General features: G+C 39.1%; 1 protein-coding gene across 1 annotated transcript in view; it reads right to left on the bottom strand.

Annotated features, from left to right (window-relative positions):
• LSG1 (large 60S subunit nuclear export GTPase 1) overlaps window positions 1-18637 on the bottom strand; it is a 26813-nt gene extending 8176 nt beyond the window's left edge. The window contains exons 1-10 of the mRNA XM_012780274.3: window positions 18466-18637; window positions 16455-16581; window positions 13886-14006; window positions 13326-13412; window positions 12693-12779; window positions 8704-8764; window positions 7409-7585; window positions 4137-4544; window positions 2570-2671; window positions 2336-2479 (exon numbers count right to left, since the gene is read on the bottom strand). Of these exons, the coding sequence (XP_012635728.1) occupies window positions 2336-2479; window positions 2570-2671; window positions 4137-4544; window positions 7409-7585; window positions 8704-8764; window positions 12693-12779; window positions 13326-13412; window positions 13886-14006; window positions 16455-16581; window positions 18466-18564 (1413 nt within the window). The 5' untranslated portion in view covers window positions 18565-18637. The remainder of the gene's footprint in view (window positions 1-2335; window positions 2480-2569; window positions 2672-4136; window positions 4545-7408; window positions 7586-8703; window positions 8765-12692; window positions 12780-13325; window positions 13413-13885; window positions 14007-16454; window positions 16582-18465) is intronic.

Raw genomic sequence — 18637 nt, 5'->3', positions numbered from 1 at the left:
GCAGGCATGGTGGCTCACGCCTGTAATCTTAGCACTCTGGGAGGCTGAGGCGGGCGGATTGCTCCAGGTCAGGAGTTGGAAACCAACCTGAGCAAGGGTGGAGACCCTGTCTCTACTATAAATAGAAAGAAATTAATTGGCCAACTAATACATATAGAAAAAATTAGCTGGGCATGGTGGCGCATGCCTGTAGTCTCAACTACTCGGGAGGCTGAGGCAGCAGGATAGCTTGAGCCCAGGAGTTTGAGGTTGCTGTGAGCCACAGCACTCTCTCTAGCCTGGACAACAAAGCGAGACTCTTTCTCAAAATAAATAAATAAATAGGCCCTGATAAAGACTGTGTAGTTGGCTGGGCGTGGTGGCTAATGCCTGTAATCCTAGCACTCTGGGAGGCCGAGGTGGGCGGACTGCTTGAGGTCAGGAGTTCAAAACCAGCTCTGAGCAAGAGCGAGACCCTGTCTCTGCTATAAATAGAAAGAAATTAATTGGCCAACTAATATATATAGAAAAAATTAGCCAGGCATGGTGGCACATGCCTGTAGTCCCAGCTACTTGGGAGGCTGAGGCAGGAGGATTGCTTGAGCCCAGGAGTTTGAGGTAGCTGTGAGCTAGGCTGACGCCACAGCACTCACTCTAGCCAGGGCAACAAAGTGAGACTCTGTCTCAAAATAATAATAATACAAATAAAATAAAAGACACAGTTCTACAGTTACACAAGATTATTTTTCCTCCCATGTCTAATTCCGCACAATTTATCTATACTTTCCTTAGGCCACTAACAATATTCTACCTTGAACCACAGTTGTTTGTGTACATGCCTCACATCCACTGATCTCCTTAAAGGGCAGGATCCACCTCCTATTTATGCCTATATCCTCCATAGCACTTAACCTAACATAGCTTGTAGTAAATGCCCAGTACATGTTTCATTATTCATCTACAGAGGGACTTAAAAAATATAGATGAGTATAACACTTGTGTTTCCAACTACTGAGAATTAATGTTTCAAATAATTTAAATTTTCAAAATTTAACCTTTTAAAACATTATAGTAGGTTGGGCACAGTGGCTCATGCCTTTAATCCTAGCACTTTGGGAAGTCAAGGCCAGGAGGCCAGGAATTTGAAACAAGCCGGGGCAATAGTGAAACTTGCTCTCTACCAAAAAACCCCAAAATACATTATAGTAGCCTCTTCCCCCATCCAGAGTTAAGTAGTTTGTGGTGCATCCTTCAGTCCACTTTTCATACTTTTAGGTATATACGTATCTACGAATACAAATATTTTTTGTGAGATGAAAATTTTTACAAAAATGGTATCATACTATATATGTGTACTGTTTTGAGATTTACCCAGGTTGCTATATGTAGATTTAGTGCAATTGTAGACTACTCCATGTTAGTCGTCTACTATTTTTAATTTATCCTAGACAGAAACTAATTCTTACTCATTTCTTACAGAATGGGAAAACAAACTGGGGTAAACAAAAAGCTGTGATGTTAAATGTAGTCATGAAGGATCCTCTCAAGGACTGTGCAAGGTCTAGAATTTTACTCTACATATTAGTGTGCCACAGGCTCATTGAGTGGATGCCTCTCTTCTGCCAGCATCCACAAAACAGTAACGCAAGCTTGTTAGTTTGTAAGTAGGGTAAAATTGTAAGACCGTGCACAGTTCTTAGCAGATCTAACTGTGAGTACTTTTTTCATGCCTGTGTAATAGTGATCCTAGATGTTTCACATAAGTTAACTCATTATGCTGCGGAGAGGAGCAGAGTTCCTAATCTATTACTTACTAGCTGTGAGATCTTAGGCAAACATTTTAACTTCTTTGTGCCTCAGTTTCCTCAAGGAAACCGGAATAGCAGCAGTATCTACCTCAAAGGTTGAGGACTAAATGAAATGCCAATTGGTCAGTGATTAGAAGAACACATAGCAAGTATTCAGTAAATGTTAGCTATAATGATTGAATACTCACAATCAACTAAGGTATAGATGATATCTTCCTTATTTTATAGAAAAGCAAAGTATTTGGAAGGTTCAGCAAGTTTTCTAAGGTCACTTCAATAGTCAAATGGCAGTGTTAAATCGGTTTGCAACTTGGGGCTGATTATCCAAAGCCTGGGCTCTTCCATTTATACCAGGCTACACTGCTGAAAAATCAGGTTCTAATTCTGAAGTTCTGATGCTATCTCACTGGATAAACTTGTGCAGATCCCTAGTATTTTAGATTCTCCATTCTTAAGATAGAAAACCTGAATCCTTCAAATGTCCAAAGCAAACATGAAGCCCTAATATATATGTAACAGCCAGAGTGTTTCTGAAGCAGAAAGGATATTAGTGATACAGGTGGGATGTGATCTCTCATCCGGTCAATTGGGAGGATTCCACTGCAAATCATTTCTGCCTTGGTAGACACAAAAGATGGCATCACTAGGCCTGGGCAGTCACACAAGCAGAGGCCAGGCTCCACGTAGAGAGTCTGAAAAATAAGTAAGAGGTTTACGCTGGGCATACAGCAGATGATGGGAAAGAAAAGCTGTGTGTGATGGGCAAAGAACTGTAGAAATACCTGGAAATGCTTGGTGTGACCAGGGGTGGCAGATACAGATACTTTCTTGTTGCCCATGATAGTGTTGATTGTTGAACTCTTACCAACATTAGGGTAGCCAACCTAGAAAAGATTCAGAAATTGCCAAATAGACAAATGGTACATCTATCAAAGACCCAGGCTGGGCGCGGTGGTTCACGCCTGCAATCCTAGCACTATGGGAGGCCAAGGCGGGAGGACTGCTTGAGCTCAGGAGTTTGAGACCAGGCTGAGCAAGAGCAAGACTCCATCTCTACTATAAATATAAATAAATTAGCCAAACAACTAAAAATAGAAAAAATTAGCCGGGCACAGTGGCGCGTGCCTGTAGTCCCAGCTACCTGTGAGGCTGAGGCAGGAGGGTCACTTGAGTCCAGGCATTTGAGGTTGCTGTGAGCTAGGCTGATGCCATAGCACTCTAGCCCAGGCAAGGGAGTGAGACACTGTCTTAAAAAAAAAAAAAGACCCTAAGATACTACATAAATTAAATGATAGCAACACTAGCATAAGTATCTAGTTATTTCAGAAGATTATTTGAAATAGATGCTTTGTCTCTTGACAGACATCTTTTTTTTCTCCTGTGGTGTGGGTATATTAATTCAGACACAGCAATAAATAGTCAAGCTATGTGCATTTTGTTTTCATAGGTTTTGCTGTTAGCAGCAGATGCTACAGTAAACTCACTCTCTTGTCCCTGCCTCCTTCACTGCCCCATCTACAGTCTTCCACAGTGGCTGAAGCTGAGTGGACATTTTAATAATCACAACATATAACTGTTTTTAATTTTCAATAGCTTTTTACTTAGGGTTCAGCAGAATGCCTAGCATGTGGCACGTGACCAATAAATGTTTGTAAAGTGAGTAAAACCTATTGCAACCTGATATAATCTCCTTTCCTCCACTGTTTTGTTCTCCTAGATGGAAGATCTTTATAACAAATACTTTCTCCAACATCTCACATTCCGTTAGCTAAGGATGTGGCCATCTGGAGCCATGCCGTATCCTCTTGGGGTCTGGGCAATTCCATATCCACTTTTGGAATTAGGGTGTATATAGTTAGGCATGTGATCTCCTTTTCCCTATTTGCTATGTAGCATTCATACAACTAAAGCATCTGTCATATTTTGCCTGGCCCCAAGATGTTGGGATTCTTCCTAATATGCATCTGGAACATTTATAACATAAGTTGGCAAAGATCACAGGATGCCAAAGGAATGCTGGACCAGAAGTCTGGAGACAACATAAAAGCTCTTTCATTCTAGTCTCTCTTGGTAATTCACATGACAGGAAGAGCTGAACTGGAAGTAGTCTGGAGAATATATTTAATATGAACAGGTATGTAAATGATATAAGCCTGAGGAAGTTCATACTTTGGTTAGGCTCTGCCTGCCACACTGCCTGATCCCAAGATACCAGTGGGCAACAAGAGGGCAATAATGTTCCCTATGATGGCAGAAACGTGACTGTTCTCTGGGGTCATTACGTAGCTGCCAAAGGATGGGGAATAAAGATCCTTGTGTGGTAACAATTTGTCATGCATTTCATCTTACCAGTCCAACAGTAAGTTGCCCATCTTTCACCTTCTTCCCAGTGTGTAGCTGCTTAAAGAGCTCCAGTAATTCCTGCTTTGACACTAGGTGGCTAAAATTGTGTATCTGCCTCTTCTGTGGGGCTTTGCTCCCCTGAGCCTCAGGATCTGCAGCACAGCTTTCCTTCCAGTCCTGGCCACAGGCCTCTTCCTCATGGAAGCTGTCTTCTTCTGAACATGTCTGCCAATCTTCCTCCTCCTCCTCCTGACAGTCCTCATACTCAGTGTCGTCTTCATCTGTAGTGGAATCTTCACTAACTGAGAGAGAATCCAGATGTTCAGTCTCACTGTCTGGAATTTCAGACTCATCGAAACTGGAATTTTCAAACTCAGTTGTGTTGCCTTCTCCATGATCTCCATTTACTTGTTCCTAATGAAATGACAAACCACAAAAGCTCAGAAGTGTGTAACAACTGCACTTTATACTCTGGTCAAAATATTCAATGCCAATGCATTGATGAACAGAGGACAAGGAAAGTTCTGATGGAGACTAGAAAAGGTGACAGGGAGGACACAGTGCCAGCCTTTCAGTACGAGGACAGACAACCAAACTATCAACAGTGGTGCTCTGTGGGAGGGGACATGTAGCAGACCTTCACTTTTTACTTTATATATTTTTGTATTATTTGAATTCTATATAAATAACATATATTACTTTTGTAATTTAAAATACCCTTTAAAGAAAGCAAGGGGAAAAAGCCATGTTAACCTGAACTCTTCAGCAGTACGTTATTTTGCAATGGGCTACAGAATAAAGCAAAGCATTACTCATTAACAATATTCAACATTCTCTGCACAAAGCAAGAAGGACATAATTTGTAATTTATACTTTATTTTACATTGCATTTTTAAAGACAGTGGTTTGCATGTTTTCAAAAATTGCTAGTCTTTTAAAATTGCCTTTAATAAGGCAAAGCACCACAAAGCGCAGATGCCTGTATGTTTGAAGCAGCAAAACTCAACGCCATATGTGGAAATTATTTACCAATAAAAGATTTCCTTTGGAAAGAGAAAGGTAAAAATCATTTACTACTCATGGGTGGTAACCATAAAACCCTACATGTAAGGTTATAAATATGATACCATAACCTGAGAAATCAGGGAGATTTCAATAGAGAGAGTGGGGAGAAATCAGTAGAGATTTCAGAAGACCTGGGAGAAGCAAATGATATCAAATTTTTAAAAAGGAAGAAGGAATTATCTTCCATAAGCTACATAGTTAATCCAGAAATTGATATTAAAACAATTTCCCAAGTTAGCCAGTGAGCCCTAAAAATAAGACAGTCATCAACAGGAAGCAACAGGGGTTCCCTGAGAACAGATCATGCAAACAACTCCATTTCTCTTTGGAATCTAGCAGACCGAGGAATGTCACAGACATAGAAACTAATCTTTTTTCCACTTTTGATAGGGTTATTGGGTTGGTGCCATCAAGGCACCAATATAGTGATAAATATTTATTTAAAAGCTTCAGCAAGACACTGACTCCCAAGACAGATCTGAAATAACAGAAATAATGGTTTAAGAGGGGAAACTATGAAGCCAGACTGCCTAAAGATAATAAGTATTCATATTTATTGCTGAGAAGATTAAATGAATAAAATATGTTAAGTGTTTAGAACGGTGGTACCTGGTAGAGAATTATCCTTGGTCCTATCCTGTTTAAAAATATATCAGTGACTTGAAAGAATATATAGAAAGGTAAACACACAAAATCTACAGATGATTCAAAGCTAGAAGGGGAGAAAAGCAAACTGCACACCATAATGAAGTCTACCTTGGTCCTAAACCATTAACCTAATATTTAAGAGAAACAGTGCTATTGTAAGTTGACGTAGAACAGAACAAAAAACTTTTTCCACATGTAAAAAGACTGGATGAGTCTGCTTAATAGGTCTATTTGAGGGAGTGGGTTGCTCACAGGCTTAATGAGCCAAGAGTATAATATAGGTCCTGAAAGGGATGAATTGGCAGAAACTCTAAATTAATGGGAATATCCTGATCACAAGAAATATGAGTCCCTATGTATATGCCCTAGGCAAATACTACCTGGAATAATATATTCAATTAGGTATAGCCAATTTTAACTGTAATCCTGACACAAGCAAATAGGCACACAGGAGGAGTGTCCCAGAGGTGGTGTCTTTAAAGAATATGAAAGCAGAAAATGTAGTCTGCAGAAGAGAGAACTAAGGGAACAAAAGATGAGTCCTCAGATCAAAGGTTGGGGAGGCCGACTTAGCTTCACTGAATGGAAGAACTTTCTTTTTTTTTGAGATATGAGTCTCACTCTGTTGCCTGGGCTAGAGTGAGTGCCGTGGCGGTCAGCCTAGCTAACAGCAACCTCAAACTCCTGGGCTCAAGCAATCCTTCTGTCAGCCTCCCGAGTAGCTGGGACTACAGGCATGCGCCACCAGGCCCAGCTAATTTTGGAAGAACTTTCTAAATGAATGAGTTCTCTGATCTCGAGAGCCCTGTCATTTAAAATAGTCACACAGAAATAATATAACCATTTGACAGGGAGGTGGAGGAAGGAATTCCTTCCTATAGTTAGAGCTCATTAAATTGTGAGCTCACCGAGGGGAGGTGTTGTATTTACTGAACTAGCTCAACACATGCTAAATAGTCAATAATCAAAAATAGATGTTTGATAAATAAAGACCAGAGAAAAGGAAAGGAGGACAGGGAAAAAGATATTACTTCTAAGTCTCTTCTAGCCCTAAGATTCTATTACTAATTTCTTTTCATATGTATTCTTTTATTATAAAATCAAAATAAAGCACAAACTATTTTTGTAAAATTTGGCTTAAAGGATAAAGATAATAATGTGGTATATCTAAATTTAGGATTAGTTTCTTTGTTTTCAAAACAAAGTCAAAAGAGATTCTGATCAAGTCCTGAGAAGTTATGATACTACATCCCTTAGTCATATCCTTTTGTTCTGACTTCTCTTAAAAGTAATTACAAGGTCATTGTGGAACTTCCTGCCTAAAATTTTTTTTTTAAATTAAAAATTATAGCTAATGTCAGTGTGCAACACTGAAGATGTCTGACTATTTAATAACCTCAGAGAAAGTAGCCATGTGATTCACTTTTGTATAGGTTGTCCTAACATCACAGCACAGAGGGGGAAAAAATTCCCACAAATCTTCAATAAGAAAAAATAAAACACAAAGCACATTAAACAGAAATCAAAATCCTTGAAACCCAACATGAAAACATACCCCCGGTTACCTTAGAGTCACCATTCAGTTTAATGGCTCCAGCCAAGGCTGACCAGAAAATAACCTTCACATCTTCTTTTTCGAAGTATGTGGCCCAGGCATGCCGCTGCTCGACAGTCAGTAAGTCTGCCTTGTTGATCAGAATAATGTTCTCCTTATTGGCATCAATTTCTTTCACATAACATTCCTAAGCAAGACGAAGGTATTTAGAAAGGTCTCTTCAATTATATTAAAGATTCCGATAAAAGTTTTTATATCTCTAGTTTTAGATCATTTCTGAAGTTAAAGATTTTTATTTTTTTGAGTCAGAGTCTCACTCTGTTGCCGAGGCTAGAGTGCCGTGGCGTCCGCCTAGCTAACAGCAACCTCAGACTGCTGGGTTCAAGTGATCCTTCTGCCTCGGCCTCCCAAGTAGCTGGGACTACAGGCATGCGCCACCATGCCCAGCTGATTTTTTCTCTCTCTATATATTTTTAGTTGGCCAATTAATTTGTTTCTATTTTTAATACACACAGGGTCTGGCTCTTGTTCAGGCTGGTTTCGAACTCCTGACCTCGAGCAATCCTCTCACCTTAGCCTCCCAGAGTGCTAGGATTACAGGTGTGAGCCACCGTGCCCAGCCTGAAGTTAAAGATTTTTAATCATGGTGTATTCTACCAATCTTTTTAGTAAACTTTGAAAGAAATTTCACCATTAAGATTTTTGTTATTCACCAGTAGATTTAAAAATAATCTGTACTATGGTCCTCAAACAGAAATATGAATACCTCATATGTGTACAGTGTTTCATTAACTTAAAGTCTGTACTTCATTACTTCCTGTGATCCTTACACCTTATTATCCCCTGTGGTGTTTTATAAACTTAGTTCATTTGTGAAATACCACAATTTCACAATAACTAAATTGTGAAATTTAGTTATCATGAATACTAATAACTAAAGTTTGAGAAGAGAGAACTTAATGGAATGAATTAAGAAGTGAAGTGACTAGGAGCATGCTAAAATAAATAAAATGCTATTATTTCAATTGATGTCTCCTGAAATATAGGAAATTGGCACGCATCTATTAACAAAGTGGCTTCTAAACTAAAGCTTGAAAGCTCACGTTTGTGTCTTCCTGCAGATGGAAACAATTGTTTGAGAAGAGAAAACATCTGTCTAAACAGTGGCATTATGCAAGCCCCTGACCTTGGGAGAGAGGGAGGCCTAATTAAACAAAGCTAGCGGAGAATGCTTTACAGTTATTGCTACAAGTGATGCTGTCCTCTCATTGGACTTACATTCCAATTGTGTCAAACTTTACTTACCAAATCCTCACATCTAAATAGGAGTGGGTTTCGAGCATCTACTATCTGGACCACAATATCACTGAAAAACAAACACAAGATAGGTCAACGTTGTGAAGTGAAAGAGATCACTGACCACATGATAATGGCAAGAGGAGCAAACATGTGCCATGTATTAAGCATTTGACATGTATTAATTTTTAAAGGTACTATTAACCCTAGTTTATATATGAGGAAACTGAGGCTTAAGCAGTTCAGTAACTTGCCCAAGGTCACCAGCTAGTAAGGAACAAAGCTAGAATGGGAACCAAGCAGTCTAGATCAGAAATCATGCTAATCTTAACCATAACATTCCACTGTTTTCTTAAGGCCTAGAGGGGCTCAGATGATGTTTCATATAGCTAAAACTTCCCACTGTCACTTCCATTAAACTCTCCTGGAGAGATAAAGAGTATCACAAATACTTTACTCCAAGGCGAAGTCTACTAAATATTTAGTCACTAATCTGTACTCATTTTAAAGCCTTAAAAGAAAACTAATAAATCACTTGCTGACAGCTGCCACTGAAGCAATATCTTATTTAAGCCCAGGAATGACAAGGAAGAAAGCATACACTTAGCAAACAATCATTCACTGGTTCCAAGAATGTGTTCAAATGTCAAAAATATAAAACAGCAAAATATCAACTTAAGTTGCCACACTGAAGCAGGAATGACAGTCCAACTTCTCCTGTTACATATAAGATGTAGCAGTAAGAAAACTTGCTGCAGTGATGGCAAGCCTCTCAAATCCCTCATAAATGTAGTGGGGACAACAGAAACCCAGCACTGCAAAGAAAAAAAACTGACTTTCCTGGGAGGAGCCTCCCCCTTCCTTCAGCCTCTGTGGCTAGGAAGACTGCCACTGGAAGGCAGTCACAGCTGGAATCAAGGTTATCATTTAGAGCAAAGCTTCTGACAATTAAAAGTGTATTTTCTTTCAGAACAGTTGAAATTTAAGCATAATCTTGTGATGTAAAGGAACTCACAGGCTTGTTAATTTTTAACTAATTAAGTTCTCTAATTAAGCTGGTTTCAGTATTTCCTCCTTTAAGGTAATATTTCACTTTCAAACTGAATATTTCCAGTAAATGCAAAAATGGACAAAGCCTAATAAACTAAAACCACAATGTCCACAAACATGTCTACCTACCAAACATGTAAAAAAAACAATAAGCTTATAAACACCAGTAAGAAAAGACACTTCAAGACAGCTTGCTTCATGCGCTGAATGAGGATGCAGAGCAAAGTGCCAACCATGTGGCAGGAAAGTTTATGCAACACAATGGGAGCACCTTATCTTACTGGAATACAGTGTTCTGCATCAATGCCTCCACAGTTTCCTGCATTTCAATGACATGTTATACATCAAATCTTTTCTGATAATTGCTATTAGAATTAAAGGGGCAGATGGCTTAGCCAGCATGTTACCAAACAGGAGACATCTGCTGCGGAGAACACATCAATAAATATTTCCTGTAAAAGATGCAGCAGTAGTCACATTATCAAGAATATTTTTGTGGCCAGACGCGGTGGCTCACGCTTGTAATCCTAGCACTCTGGGAGGCTGAGGTGAGCAGATTGCTCAAGGTCAGGAGTTCGAAACTAACCTGAGCAAGAGCGAGACCCCATCTCTACTATAAATAGAAAGAAATTAATTGGCCAACTAATATATATAGAAAAAATTAGCCGGGCATGGTGGTGCATGCCTGTAGTCCCAGCTACACGGGAAGCTGAGGCAGGAGGATCACTTGAGCCCAGGAGATTGAGGTTGCTGTGAGCTAGGCTGACACCACGGCACTCACTCTAGCCTGGGCAACAAAGCGAGACTCTTGTCTCAAAAAAAAAAAAAAAAAAAAAAAAAAAGAATATTTTTGTGTAACTCAGATCCACGTCTATGTGATATAACTGTATTCCTTGAGTTAGAAACATGTTCTCTCTTATATATAAAAAAATAAATATCACATAATAAAAATAAATGAGCAATACTGTAATCCAACTGAAGCTAGAAATATCAATATGGATAGGCTCATTCTGGGGAAACCTGTTGCCAATTTAGGAGCATTATAATTGTAAAAGGACCTTCCTGCTAAACTGCATGGAGCCTGTAATTGGCAGCAAGGTTCCCTTTCTTTAAGATTTGCCTTGCTACTCTGACCTCCTATGTCCTATCCCAAGAGTCTTTTCTCTGCCCCCAAAGAGCAAAAAGGGGGGGAAGTAAGCAATTTTTTGAAAAACTTGATGTTTTCATCACCCTAATAAGAAATTTAAGTGATTTTTACAAGTTTAATCCAAGTCCTATTTTCTTAGCAACAATGTTAAATGTTATCACATTCTTTTCTGAGAATTCTACTTGAAGCATCCTGTTTCCTAAGTTCTTACTAGGTTCATTTTATGGATTTCAAAAAAAAAAAAAATATAGCTTGAAAGTTCCTTGTTAAAAAGCATCATTTCAAGTCAAGATTCATTTATGCAGTCCCTGAAAATAACTCAGAAGCTCTTTGAGAAAAACAAAAAACCTTTTAACTACATACCAAAGAGATGAGATTAGAGAAAGTTGATTCATCAACTTCTATCAAGAATTTTTCTTAGTGTTACATGAAAAAGAATGAAAATCTGGGCTTGGCGTGGTGGCTCACACCTGTAATTCTAGCACTCTGGGAGGCTGAGGCAGGAGGATTGCTTCAGCTCAGGAGTTCGAGACCAGCCTGAGCAAGAGCGAGACTCCCTTCTCTACTAAAAATAGAAAGAAATTAATCGGCCAACTAAAAATATATAGAAAAAATTAGCTGGGCATGGTGGCGCGTGCCTGTAGTCCCAGCTACTCGGAGGATGAGGCAGGAGGATTGCTTGAGCCCAGAACTTGGAGGTTGCTGTAAGCTAGGCTGACGCCACAGCACTCTAGCACAGGCAACAGAGTGAGACTCTGTCTCAAAAACAAAACAAAACAAAGCAAAAAGAATGAAAATCTCAATTTTGTCAAAATCATTTTTTTAGACCCCAATTAAAAAAAATTGCCCCTTGATTTCCCTCACTCCTTAATAACTGCTCCCTCCTCTGCTATGACATGGCCCACTACCTTTCTATCTGTCACAAAGTAGGAATCATATTTATTCTTTGCATTTTTACTAGATGTTGAGTTCTGAGTGCAAGGATTGCATTTTATTCATCTGTGTGCTTCTGGTGCCTGGTGCTCTGCTTGGCATTAAGGTCTGCTGAGATGAGCTTTAATATCTGCCTCCCCCATGACATATATGCTCTTTACAGGTAGAAACCTACTCTTTTTCATATCCATATTTTCCATATTATCCCCAGGAACTAATGTATATTTGCTGAAATAATTATATAGGTGCTTCAGAATTCATGTCATACAGAAAATGTTCATTATTCCTACATACTTATCAATGTACTCATTTAATAGCAAAAAAAATCCCTATATTTCAAAAGAAATAGGCAATGGCATTATTCTTTCAGTTTTTTTTTTTTTTTTTTTTTTGAGACAGAGTCTCACTTTGTTGTCCAGGCTAGAGTGAGTGCTGTGGCGTCAGCCTAGCTCACAGCAACCTCAAACTCCTGGGCTTGAGTGATCCTTCTGCCTCAGCCTCCCGAGTAGCTGGGACTACAGGCATGCGCCACCATGCCCAGCTAATTTTTTATATATATATCAGTTGGCCAATTAATTTCTTTCTATTTATAGTAGAGACGGGGTCTCGCTCTTGCTCAGGCTGGTTTTGAACTCCTGACCTTGAGCAATCCGCCCGCCTCGGCCTCCCAAGAGCTAGGATTACAGGCGTGAGCCACAGCGCCCGGCCCTCTTTCAGTTTTTGTTAATTCTTCTCAATAGGCCTTTGCATAGCTTAATTCTCCATCCCCCAACAGCTAGACCCTGAGCCTATAAGTCTGTATCAATATTCAAATCTAATATAACACCATTACAATATCTTCATTACACAAAAGAAAATGGTAACTCACCTTCTCTCAATGACTCTCCAGAGCTGGCGCCAAAAGTCCAAATTTCGCTCAAATGGAGTCAATATCAGCTTTTGTTCCTCTTCTAGCCTGGTTTTTAAATGAGAAGTTTCTATCTTTGCCAGAGTATAATGAATAATTAAGCAGTATAAATGCTCCAATTTATTATATTAAAAAATAAGTACTCACACTAACAAAATATTTTTATATACCTCCTGCTAAGTCAATATGAAAATAATATATATTTATATCACACTTCACCAAATTCAAATTTTATCCTTAACCTATTTAAGCCCTGAAAGTTTATCATACAAAGTGACGTTTCTCTCTCACAACTCTTACTGAAACAATGCTCAGGAGAGCAGTGATCAACTTAAGGCATCCAATGGCTGAAGAAGGGAATGAAAGGAGAAAAGATCAGGAACTGAAGAGTGATCGACTCACCATCTTTGTGCAAAGGATGTACATGCATCCAGCAATGTGGTGTTTGGACATGCATCAATTTGCACTTGTTAGTATAACACTCCCACTTCCCATTTAATGTCATTAAAACTTCAAAATGCAAATAGCAACATAAGCATGACAAAATGCCAGAATTCAAGATTTCAAGGTAAATCTTCAGAGTCTAATACTCACCAGACAAGCTGACGTCTCCATTCCAGAAAGTTATCTTTCTCTGCTTGTTTGAGTTCTTCTGGGCTAGTTTTTTTGTCCCACTTTGGTCTGAAACAATCATGAAGACGAAAATATTACACATACAAGTTACCAAAATAAAACAGGGAATTTGCATCCAACAATAGCAGTTGAGAAAAGGAAGTAGGAAAAATATGAACACTGACTTAAAAAATTTATACTCAGTGGCCTTGCATGCTTTGTAACATTCTAAAATTTTTTTTGAGACAGTCTTGTTCTGTCACCCTGGGTAGATAGAATGCAGTGGCATCATCGTAGCTCACTGCAACCTCAAACCCCTGGGCTCAAGTGATCCTTCTGCCTCAGCCTCCCGAGTAGCTGGGACTATCGGTGCATAATACCATGCCTAGCTAATTTTTCTATTTTTAGTAGAGACAGGGTCTCACTCTTGCTCAGGCTGGTCTCAAACTCCTGAGTTCAAGTGGTCCTCCTGCCTCGGCCTCCTACAGAATTCTAGGCATGAGCCACCGCACCCAGCCCATTCTAAATTTTATTCAACTCACCTCCTTGGTATACACAAGAATTTTTTGTTTTCTTCATGGAGCTTCTTAATTCTCTGGCTCTCCTCAGAAGACAAAAGTCCAGTTGTAGCCGCAGGAAACACAATGTTAATGTTAAGTTTCTCTGTTCAAAAAGAAAAGTACTATTAAAGTGCCTCTTTTTTCATTAAAAAATAAAATCTGGTATAGCCATTAAAGATATCTGTACTCTTATGTTCAATGCAGCATTATTCACAGTAGTCAAGATAGGGAATCAACCTAAGTGTCCACCAATGGATGAATAGAAAAGAAAATGTGGCATATGATACACACACACACACACACACACACATATATACATATATATACACAATGGAATATTATTCAGCCTTAAAAAAAGAAATCCTGACTTTGTGATAATATGAATGAGAACATTATGCTAAGTAAAATAAGCTGGGCATAGAAAGACAAATACTGCATGATCTCACAAGTACAATCTAAAATCTAAAAAAGTCAAGCTCACAAAAACAGAGAGAATGGTGATTACTCAGGGGTAGGGTAAATAGGAAGATGTTAGTCAAAAAGTACAAAGTTTCTACTTAGGCAGGATGAATAAGTTCTGGAGAGCTAATGTACAGAAGAGTAACGATAATTAATAATACTGTCATTATTATATTATGTATATTATTATATACTTGAAATTTGGTAATGGGTATGTTAATCACATGGTTGTGATAATCATTTCACAATGTATACATATAACCAAACATCATATTGTATACCACAACTATATACAATTTTTAGTTGTCAATTATACCTCATTAAAACTGGAAAAAAATCCTCCCAAATAAAAAACTACCAAAAAATGAAATCTGAAATCATGTTGTATACTTGCTTAAAACCCTGTAAAGTCTTTCTTAACCCTTTATTCTCTCCAGAGTCTAGCCCTCAACTACCTCCTCAGTGTGTGTGCTCATGACATCCTGTCCTCCTACAGCAGCAAAGCCAAACTTCTTGCCATTTTCTGAACAAAGTTGGCTGCTGCTTCACATCTTGGCTTGAGTCATCTGCCTACCTGTATGAAAGGTCCTGTATCATCTCACCTGTTCTAACATCTATTCATTGTTCAAGAGTCAGCCCCCCTGGCGGGGCATGGTGTCTCACGCCTGTAATCCTAGCACTCTGGGAGACCGAGGCGGCCAGATTGCTCAAGGTCAGGAGTTCAAAACCAGCCTGAGCGAGACCCTGTCTCTACTAAAAATAGAAAAACATTAATTGACCAACTAAAAATATATATACAAAAAATTAGCCGGGCATGGTGTCGCATGCCTGTAGTCCCAGCTACTCAAGAGGCTGAGGCAGTAGGATTGCTTGAGCCTAGGAGATAGAGGTTGCTGTGAGCTAGGCTGATGCCACGGAACTCACTGTAGCCTGGGCAACAAAGTGAGACTCTGTCTCAAAAAGAGTCAGCCCCAGGGTAAGATTTTCCTTGACTGACTTTAGCCTTCCTTCAGATAGAAATGATAACTAATTTCATCTTTTATGACTCCATTGTCTTATACAGAATTCTTTCGTAGCACATAAAACAAAATCTTGCAGAAACAAAATTTGTCTTATTCAACAATGTACTGAGTCAGTCTGAGAGTAGCTGGTGTCAATAAAAATATTCTGAATAAATGAACGATTTGCTAAACAATATGATCACATTTATAATAACAGTAAGAGTAGAAAGAATAGTTAATAATACTAACTGTGTGCCAGGTACTTTTCTAAATGCTTAGAACACAAACAGTAACTAAAACAAATTTCATGCATGGAAAAATTTACTATGCTAATTAGTGCTTTAAAATACAAGCTAAATTGCCTAACAGCAGCAGACCCAGTATTTTGCCTCTACTAGTGGTATTAGAAAACATTTTCTGGAAAATGGTGGTACTAACCACCATCATGTTGACTGGTCTTTTTTCTATGAGATTGAGTTTGAGTTTCTTTTCTTTTCTTTTTATTTTTTTGAGACAAGAGTCTTACTCTGTTGCCTGTGCTAGAGTGCCATGGCATTAGCCTAGCTCACAGCAACCTCAAACTCCTGGGCTCATGCAATTCTCTGGCCTCAGCCTCCCAAGTAGCTGGGACCACAGGCATGCACCACTATGCCCAGCCAATTTTTTCTATATATGTTTAGTTGGTCAATAAATTTCTTTTTATTTCTAGTGGAGACAGGGTCTCACTCTTGCTCAGGCTAGTTTCGAACTCCTGACCTTGAGTGATCTGCCCACCTCGGTCTCCCAGAGTGCTAGGATTATAGGCGTGAGCCACCGTGTCTGGCCCAGATTGAGTTTCTTGAACTTGATATGATGAAATACAACCTGAATTTTTTAGAGATGAATTTAAATACTGTGGTACATTCTATACCTCACAGCTGGAACTCAACTGGATTTTCCCATACTGCTTCTGGGATATATGCTTTTGAGTTAAAGATAGCCCATTTTTTTAGTTTAGTAGGGTTCTCCAAGCACTTCCAAGTAGACTTGTATCTAGTCAGCAAGACAGAAACATGACCAGTGTCATATGCACTTAGCAATAAGCAACTCACCAGCTGTGAACTCTGTTCCTGCAAGTTCTGCAGTTGCAAGGAAGTCATCAAGGGAGCTCTGTTCAGTCACTGACTGAAGATTAAGACGACCCCAATCATAGCCATCATTGAGTTCACTTGTATGCAACTATGAATAAGACACAGGGTAATAAATACAGCTGCTTTCCACATCCAAACAAGCTCCAAACTTCCTTGCAATTGCAACTATTCTGTGGTCTTGAGGGTGGTTATAGCTCCTTTAGAATCAATACAAGTAATAACAGTTAACATTGAAATGAGCACTTTCTTACTTCATGATAGGCACTCCCCCTTCATCATTTCATTAATTTTCAAAATTTTTTGAAGTAAATTTTATTCTATTTCCATCTTACTGATGACAAAATGGAGGCTGAAGTAGACAAAATAACTTGCCTATAATCGCAAACTAAGTGGTAGAGGTAAAACTTGAACCCAGACTGTATGACTCTGGTAGCCACAGTTAAAATTAGTCAATTTTTTAATAGACTCCTACAATAAGAAATACATTTTACATAATGACCCAAAGGTGTGTGACAAACAATGATACAAATGTGCAAGTACTTTAGTATAGTAAAACGGAAGCAAAAGAATCCAGAAACAGAAGTTACCTTGTTACAAGTAATACACTCTGATACTTCTTATTCTATTTTACTAGGGAAAAAAAATGCTAGCTGTAAACTTACTAAATTGATTTCCAGACATAATCCAGAGTTTGATAAACACCATTGTAAGCTATATGCTTTTTTTTTTTTTTTTTTGAGACAGAGTCTCACTGTGTTGCCCAGGCTAGAGTGCTGTGGTGTCAGCCTAGCTCACAGCAACCTCAAACTCCTGGGCTCAAGCAACCCTTCTGATTCAGCTTCCCAAGTAGCTGGGACTACAGGCATGCACCACCATGCCCGGCTAACTTTTTCTATATAGTTTTAGTTGGCCAATTAATTTCTTTCTATTTTTAGTAGAGACGGGGTCTCGCTCAGGCTGGTTTCAAACTCCTGACCTTGAACAATCCTCCCACCTCAGCCTCCCAGAGAGCTAGGATTACAGGCGTGAGCTACGGCACCCAGCCAGCTATGTGCTTAATACAGGTACAAATAAATGAAAAAAAAAATTAACGACCAAAAGTTTACATAGTTTGCCCTAGGTTACAGAATCAGAAAAAATTAAGGATTAGAATCAAATTCTTTAGAATCCATATTAAATCTTTCCACTATTTCCTAAAAGCTACATTAATGACAAGTTGCTTCAAAATCAATTAAAATCCCAGGAATCTAATGCTTACAGTAACTCTGACTTGATGAATACTCATAAACACTGTATGCCGTTTACTCTGCAAACTACACGGAAGTTAGATGGTGTGACAGTGGCACATGAATATAGTTAACATCAGGTACATATTTACTTTAGCACAGAATCTGAGAACTCAGAACCTTCTCAAATACCTGGGGGAATGAATAGTGAAACTGACGACCAACATGATTAACATAAGTCAAACTGCTTCAATCATTTTTTAAAGGATCCCACTATAACCTTCCTTAGATCTAGGGAAATCTTAGGTCCTGTCACACTTTGGAAATGAATGAGTGGTTCATCTGTGAGCTAAACTACTAGAAGGAACAACAAAGGTAAGGCAGCAAATTCTGGTAGCAACCAACCGCTTCTGGAGTATCACCCCTTTGAATAAATCAATACAAAAACAATTTTTGTCTTTTTCCTGCTCAGATACTCTCAAGCGCTTCCACGGTTTCTAGGGCAAAAACCAAACGTATAAGACATTTTGGTATTCAAGACTTCATATGCCTAGCCCTCCTTTCAAGCCTTTACCTCTGTGTTCTGTGCTTTGCTAGGAGGAGGATCTGATGCTTCTTGGCCTGGCAGAAACTGCTACTCACCCTTCAAAAAACCCGGATTCGCGTCACTGACTTTTGACCCCTGCAGCACTTAGGCTCTTAAAACTGGACTAGAAAGGGTAAGAAAGACGAAGTGTCCGTCTTACCCAGGAATCAGCGTGACGGTGGCGATGGCTTCGCTGAGTCTGATGGCGGATAAGAGCCCGTCCCAGCGACCCACAACCCGAAGTTCTCCTCCGGCCCATGGCAACACCGCCGTCTCACAAATCGCCCGACGCGTGCGGTTTCCGGTATTCATAGTTCGAACCACGGAAGTGA

The sequence above is a fragment of the Microcebus murinus genome, chromosome 1 (genome assembly GCF_040939455.1).
Source record: "Microcebus murinus isolate Inina chromosome 1, M.murinus_Inina_mat1.0, whole genome shotgun sequence".
Lineage (NCBI taxonomy): Eukaryota > Metazoa > Chordata > Mammalia > Primates > Cheirogaleidae > Microcebus > Microcebus murinus.
Note: the sequence above shows the minus strand (reverse complement) of the source record. Positions and strands in the feature narration are given on the sequence as shown.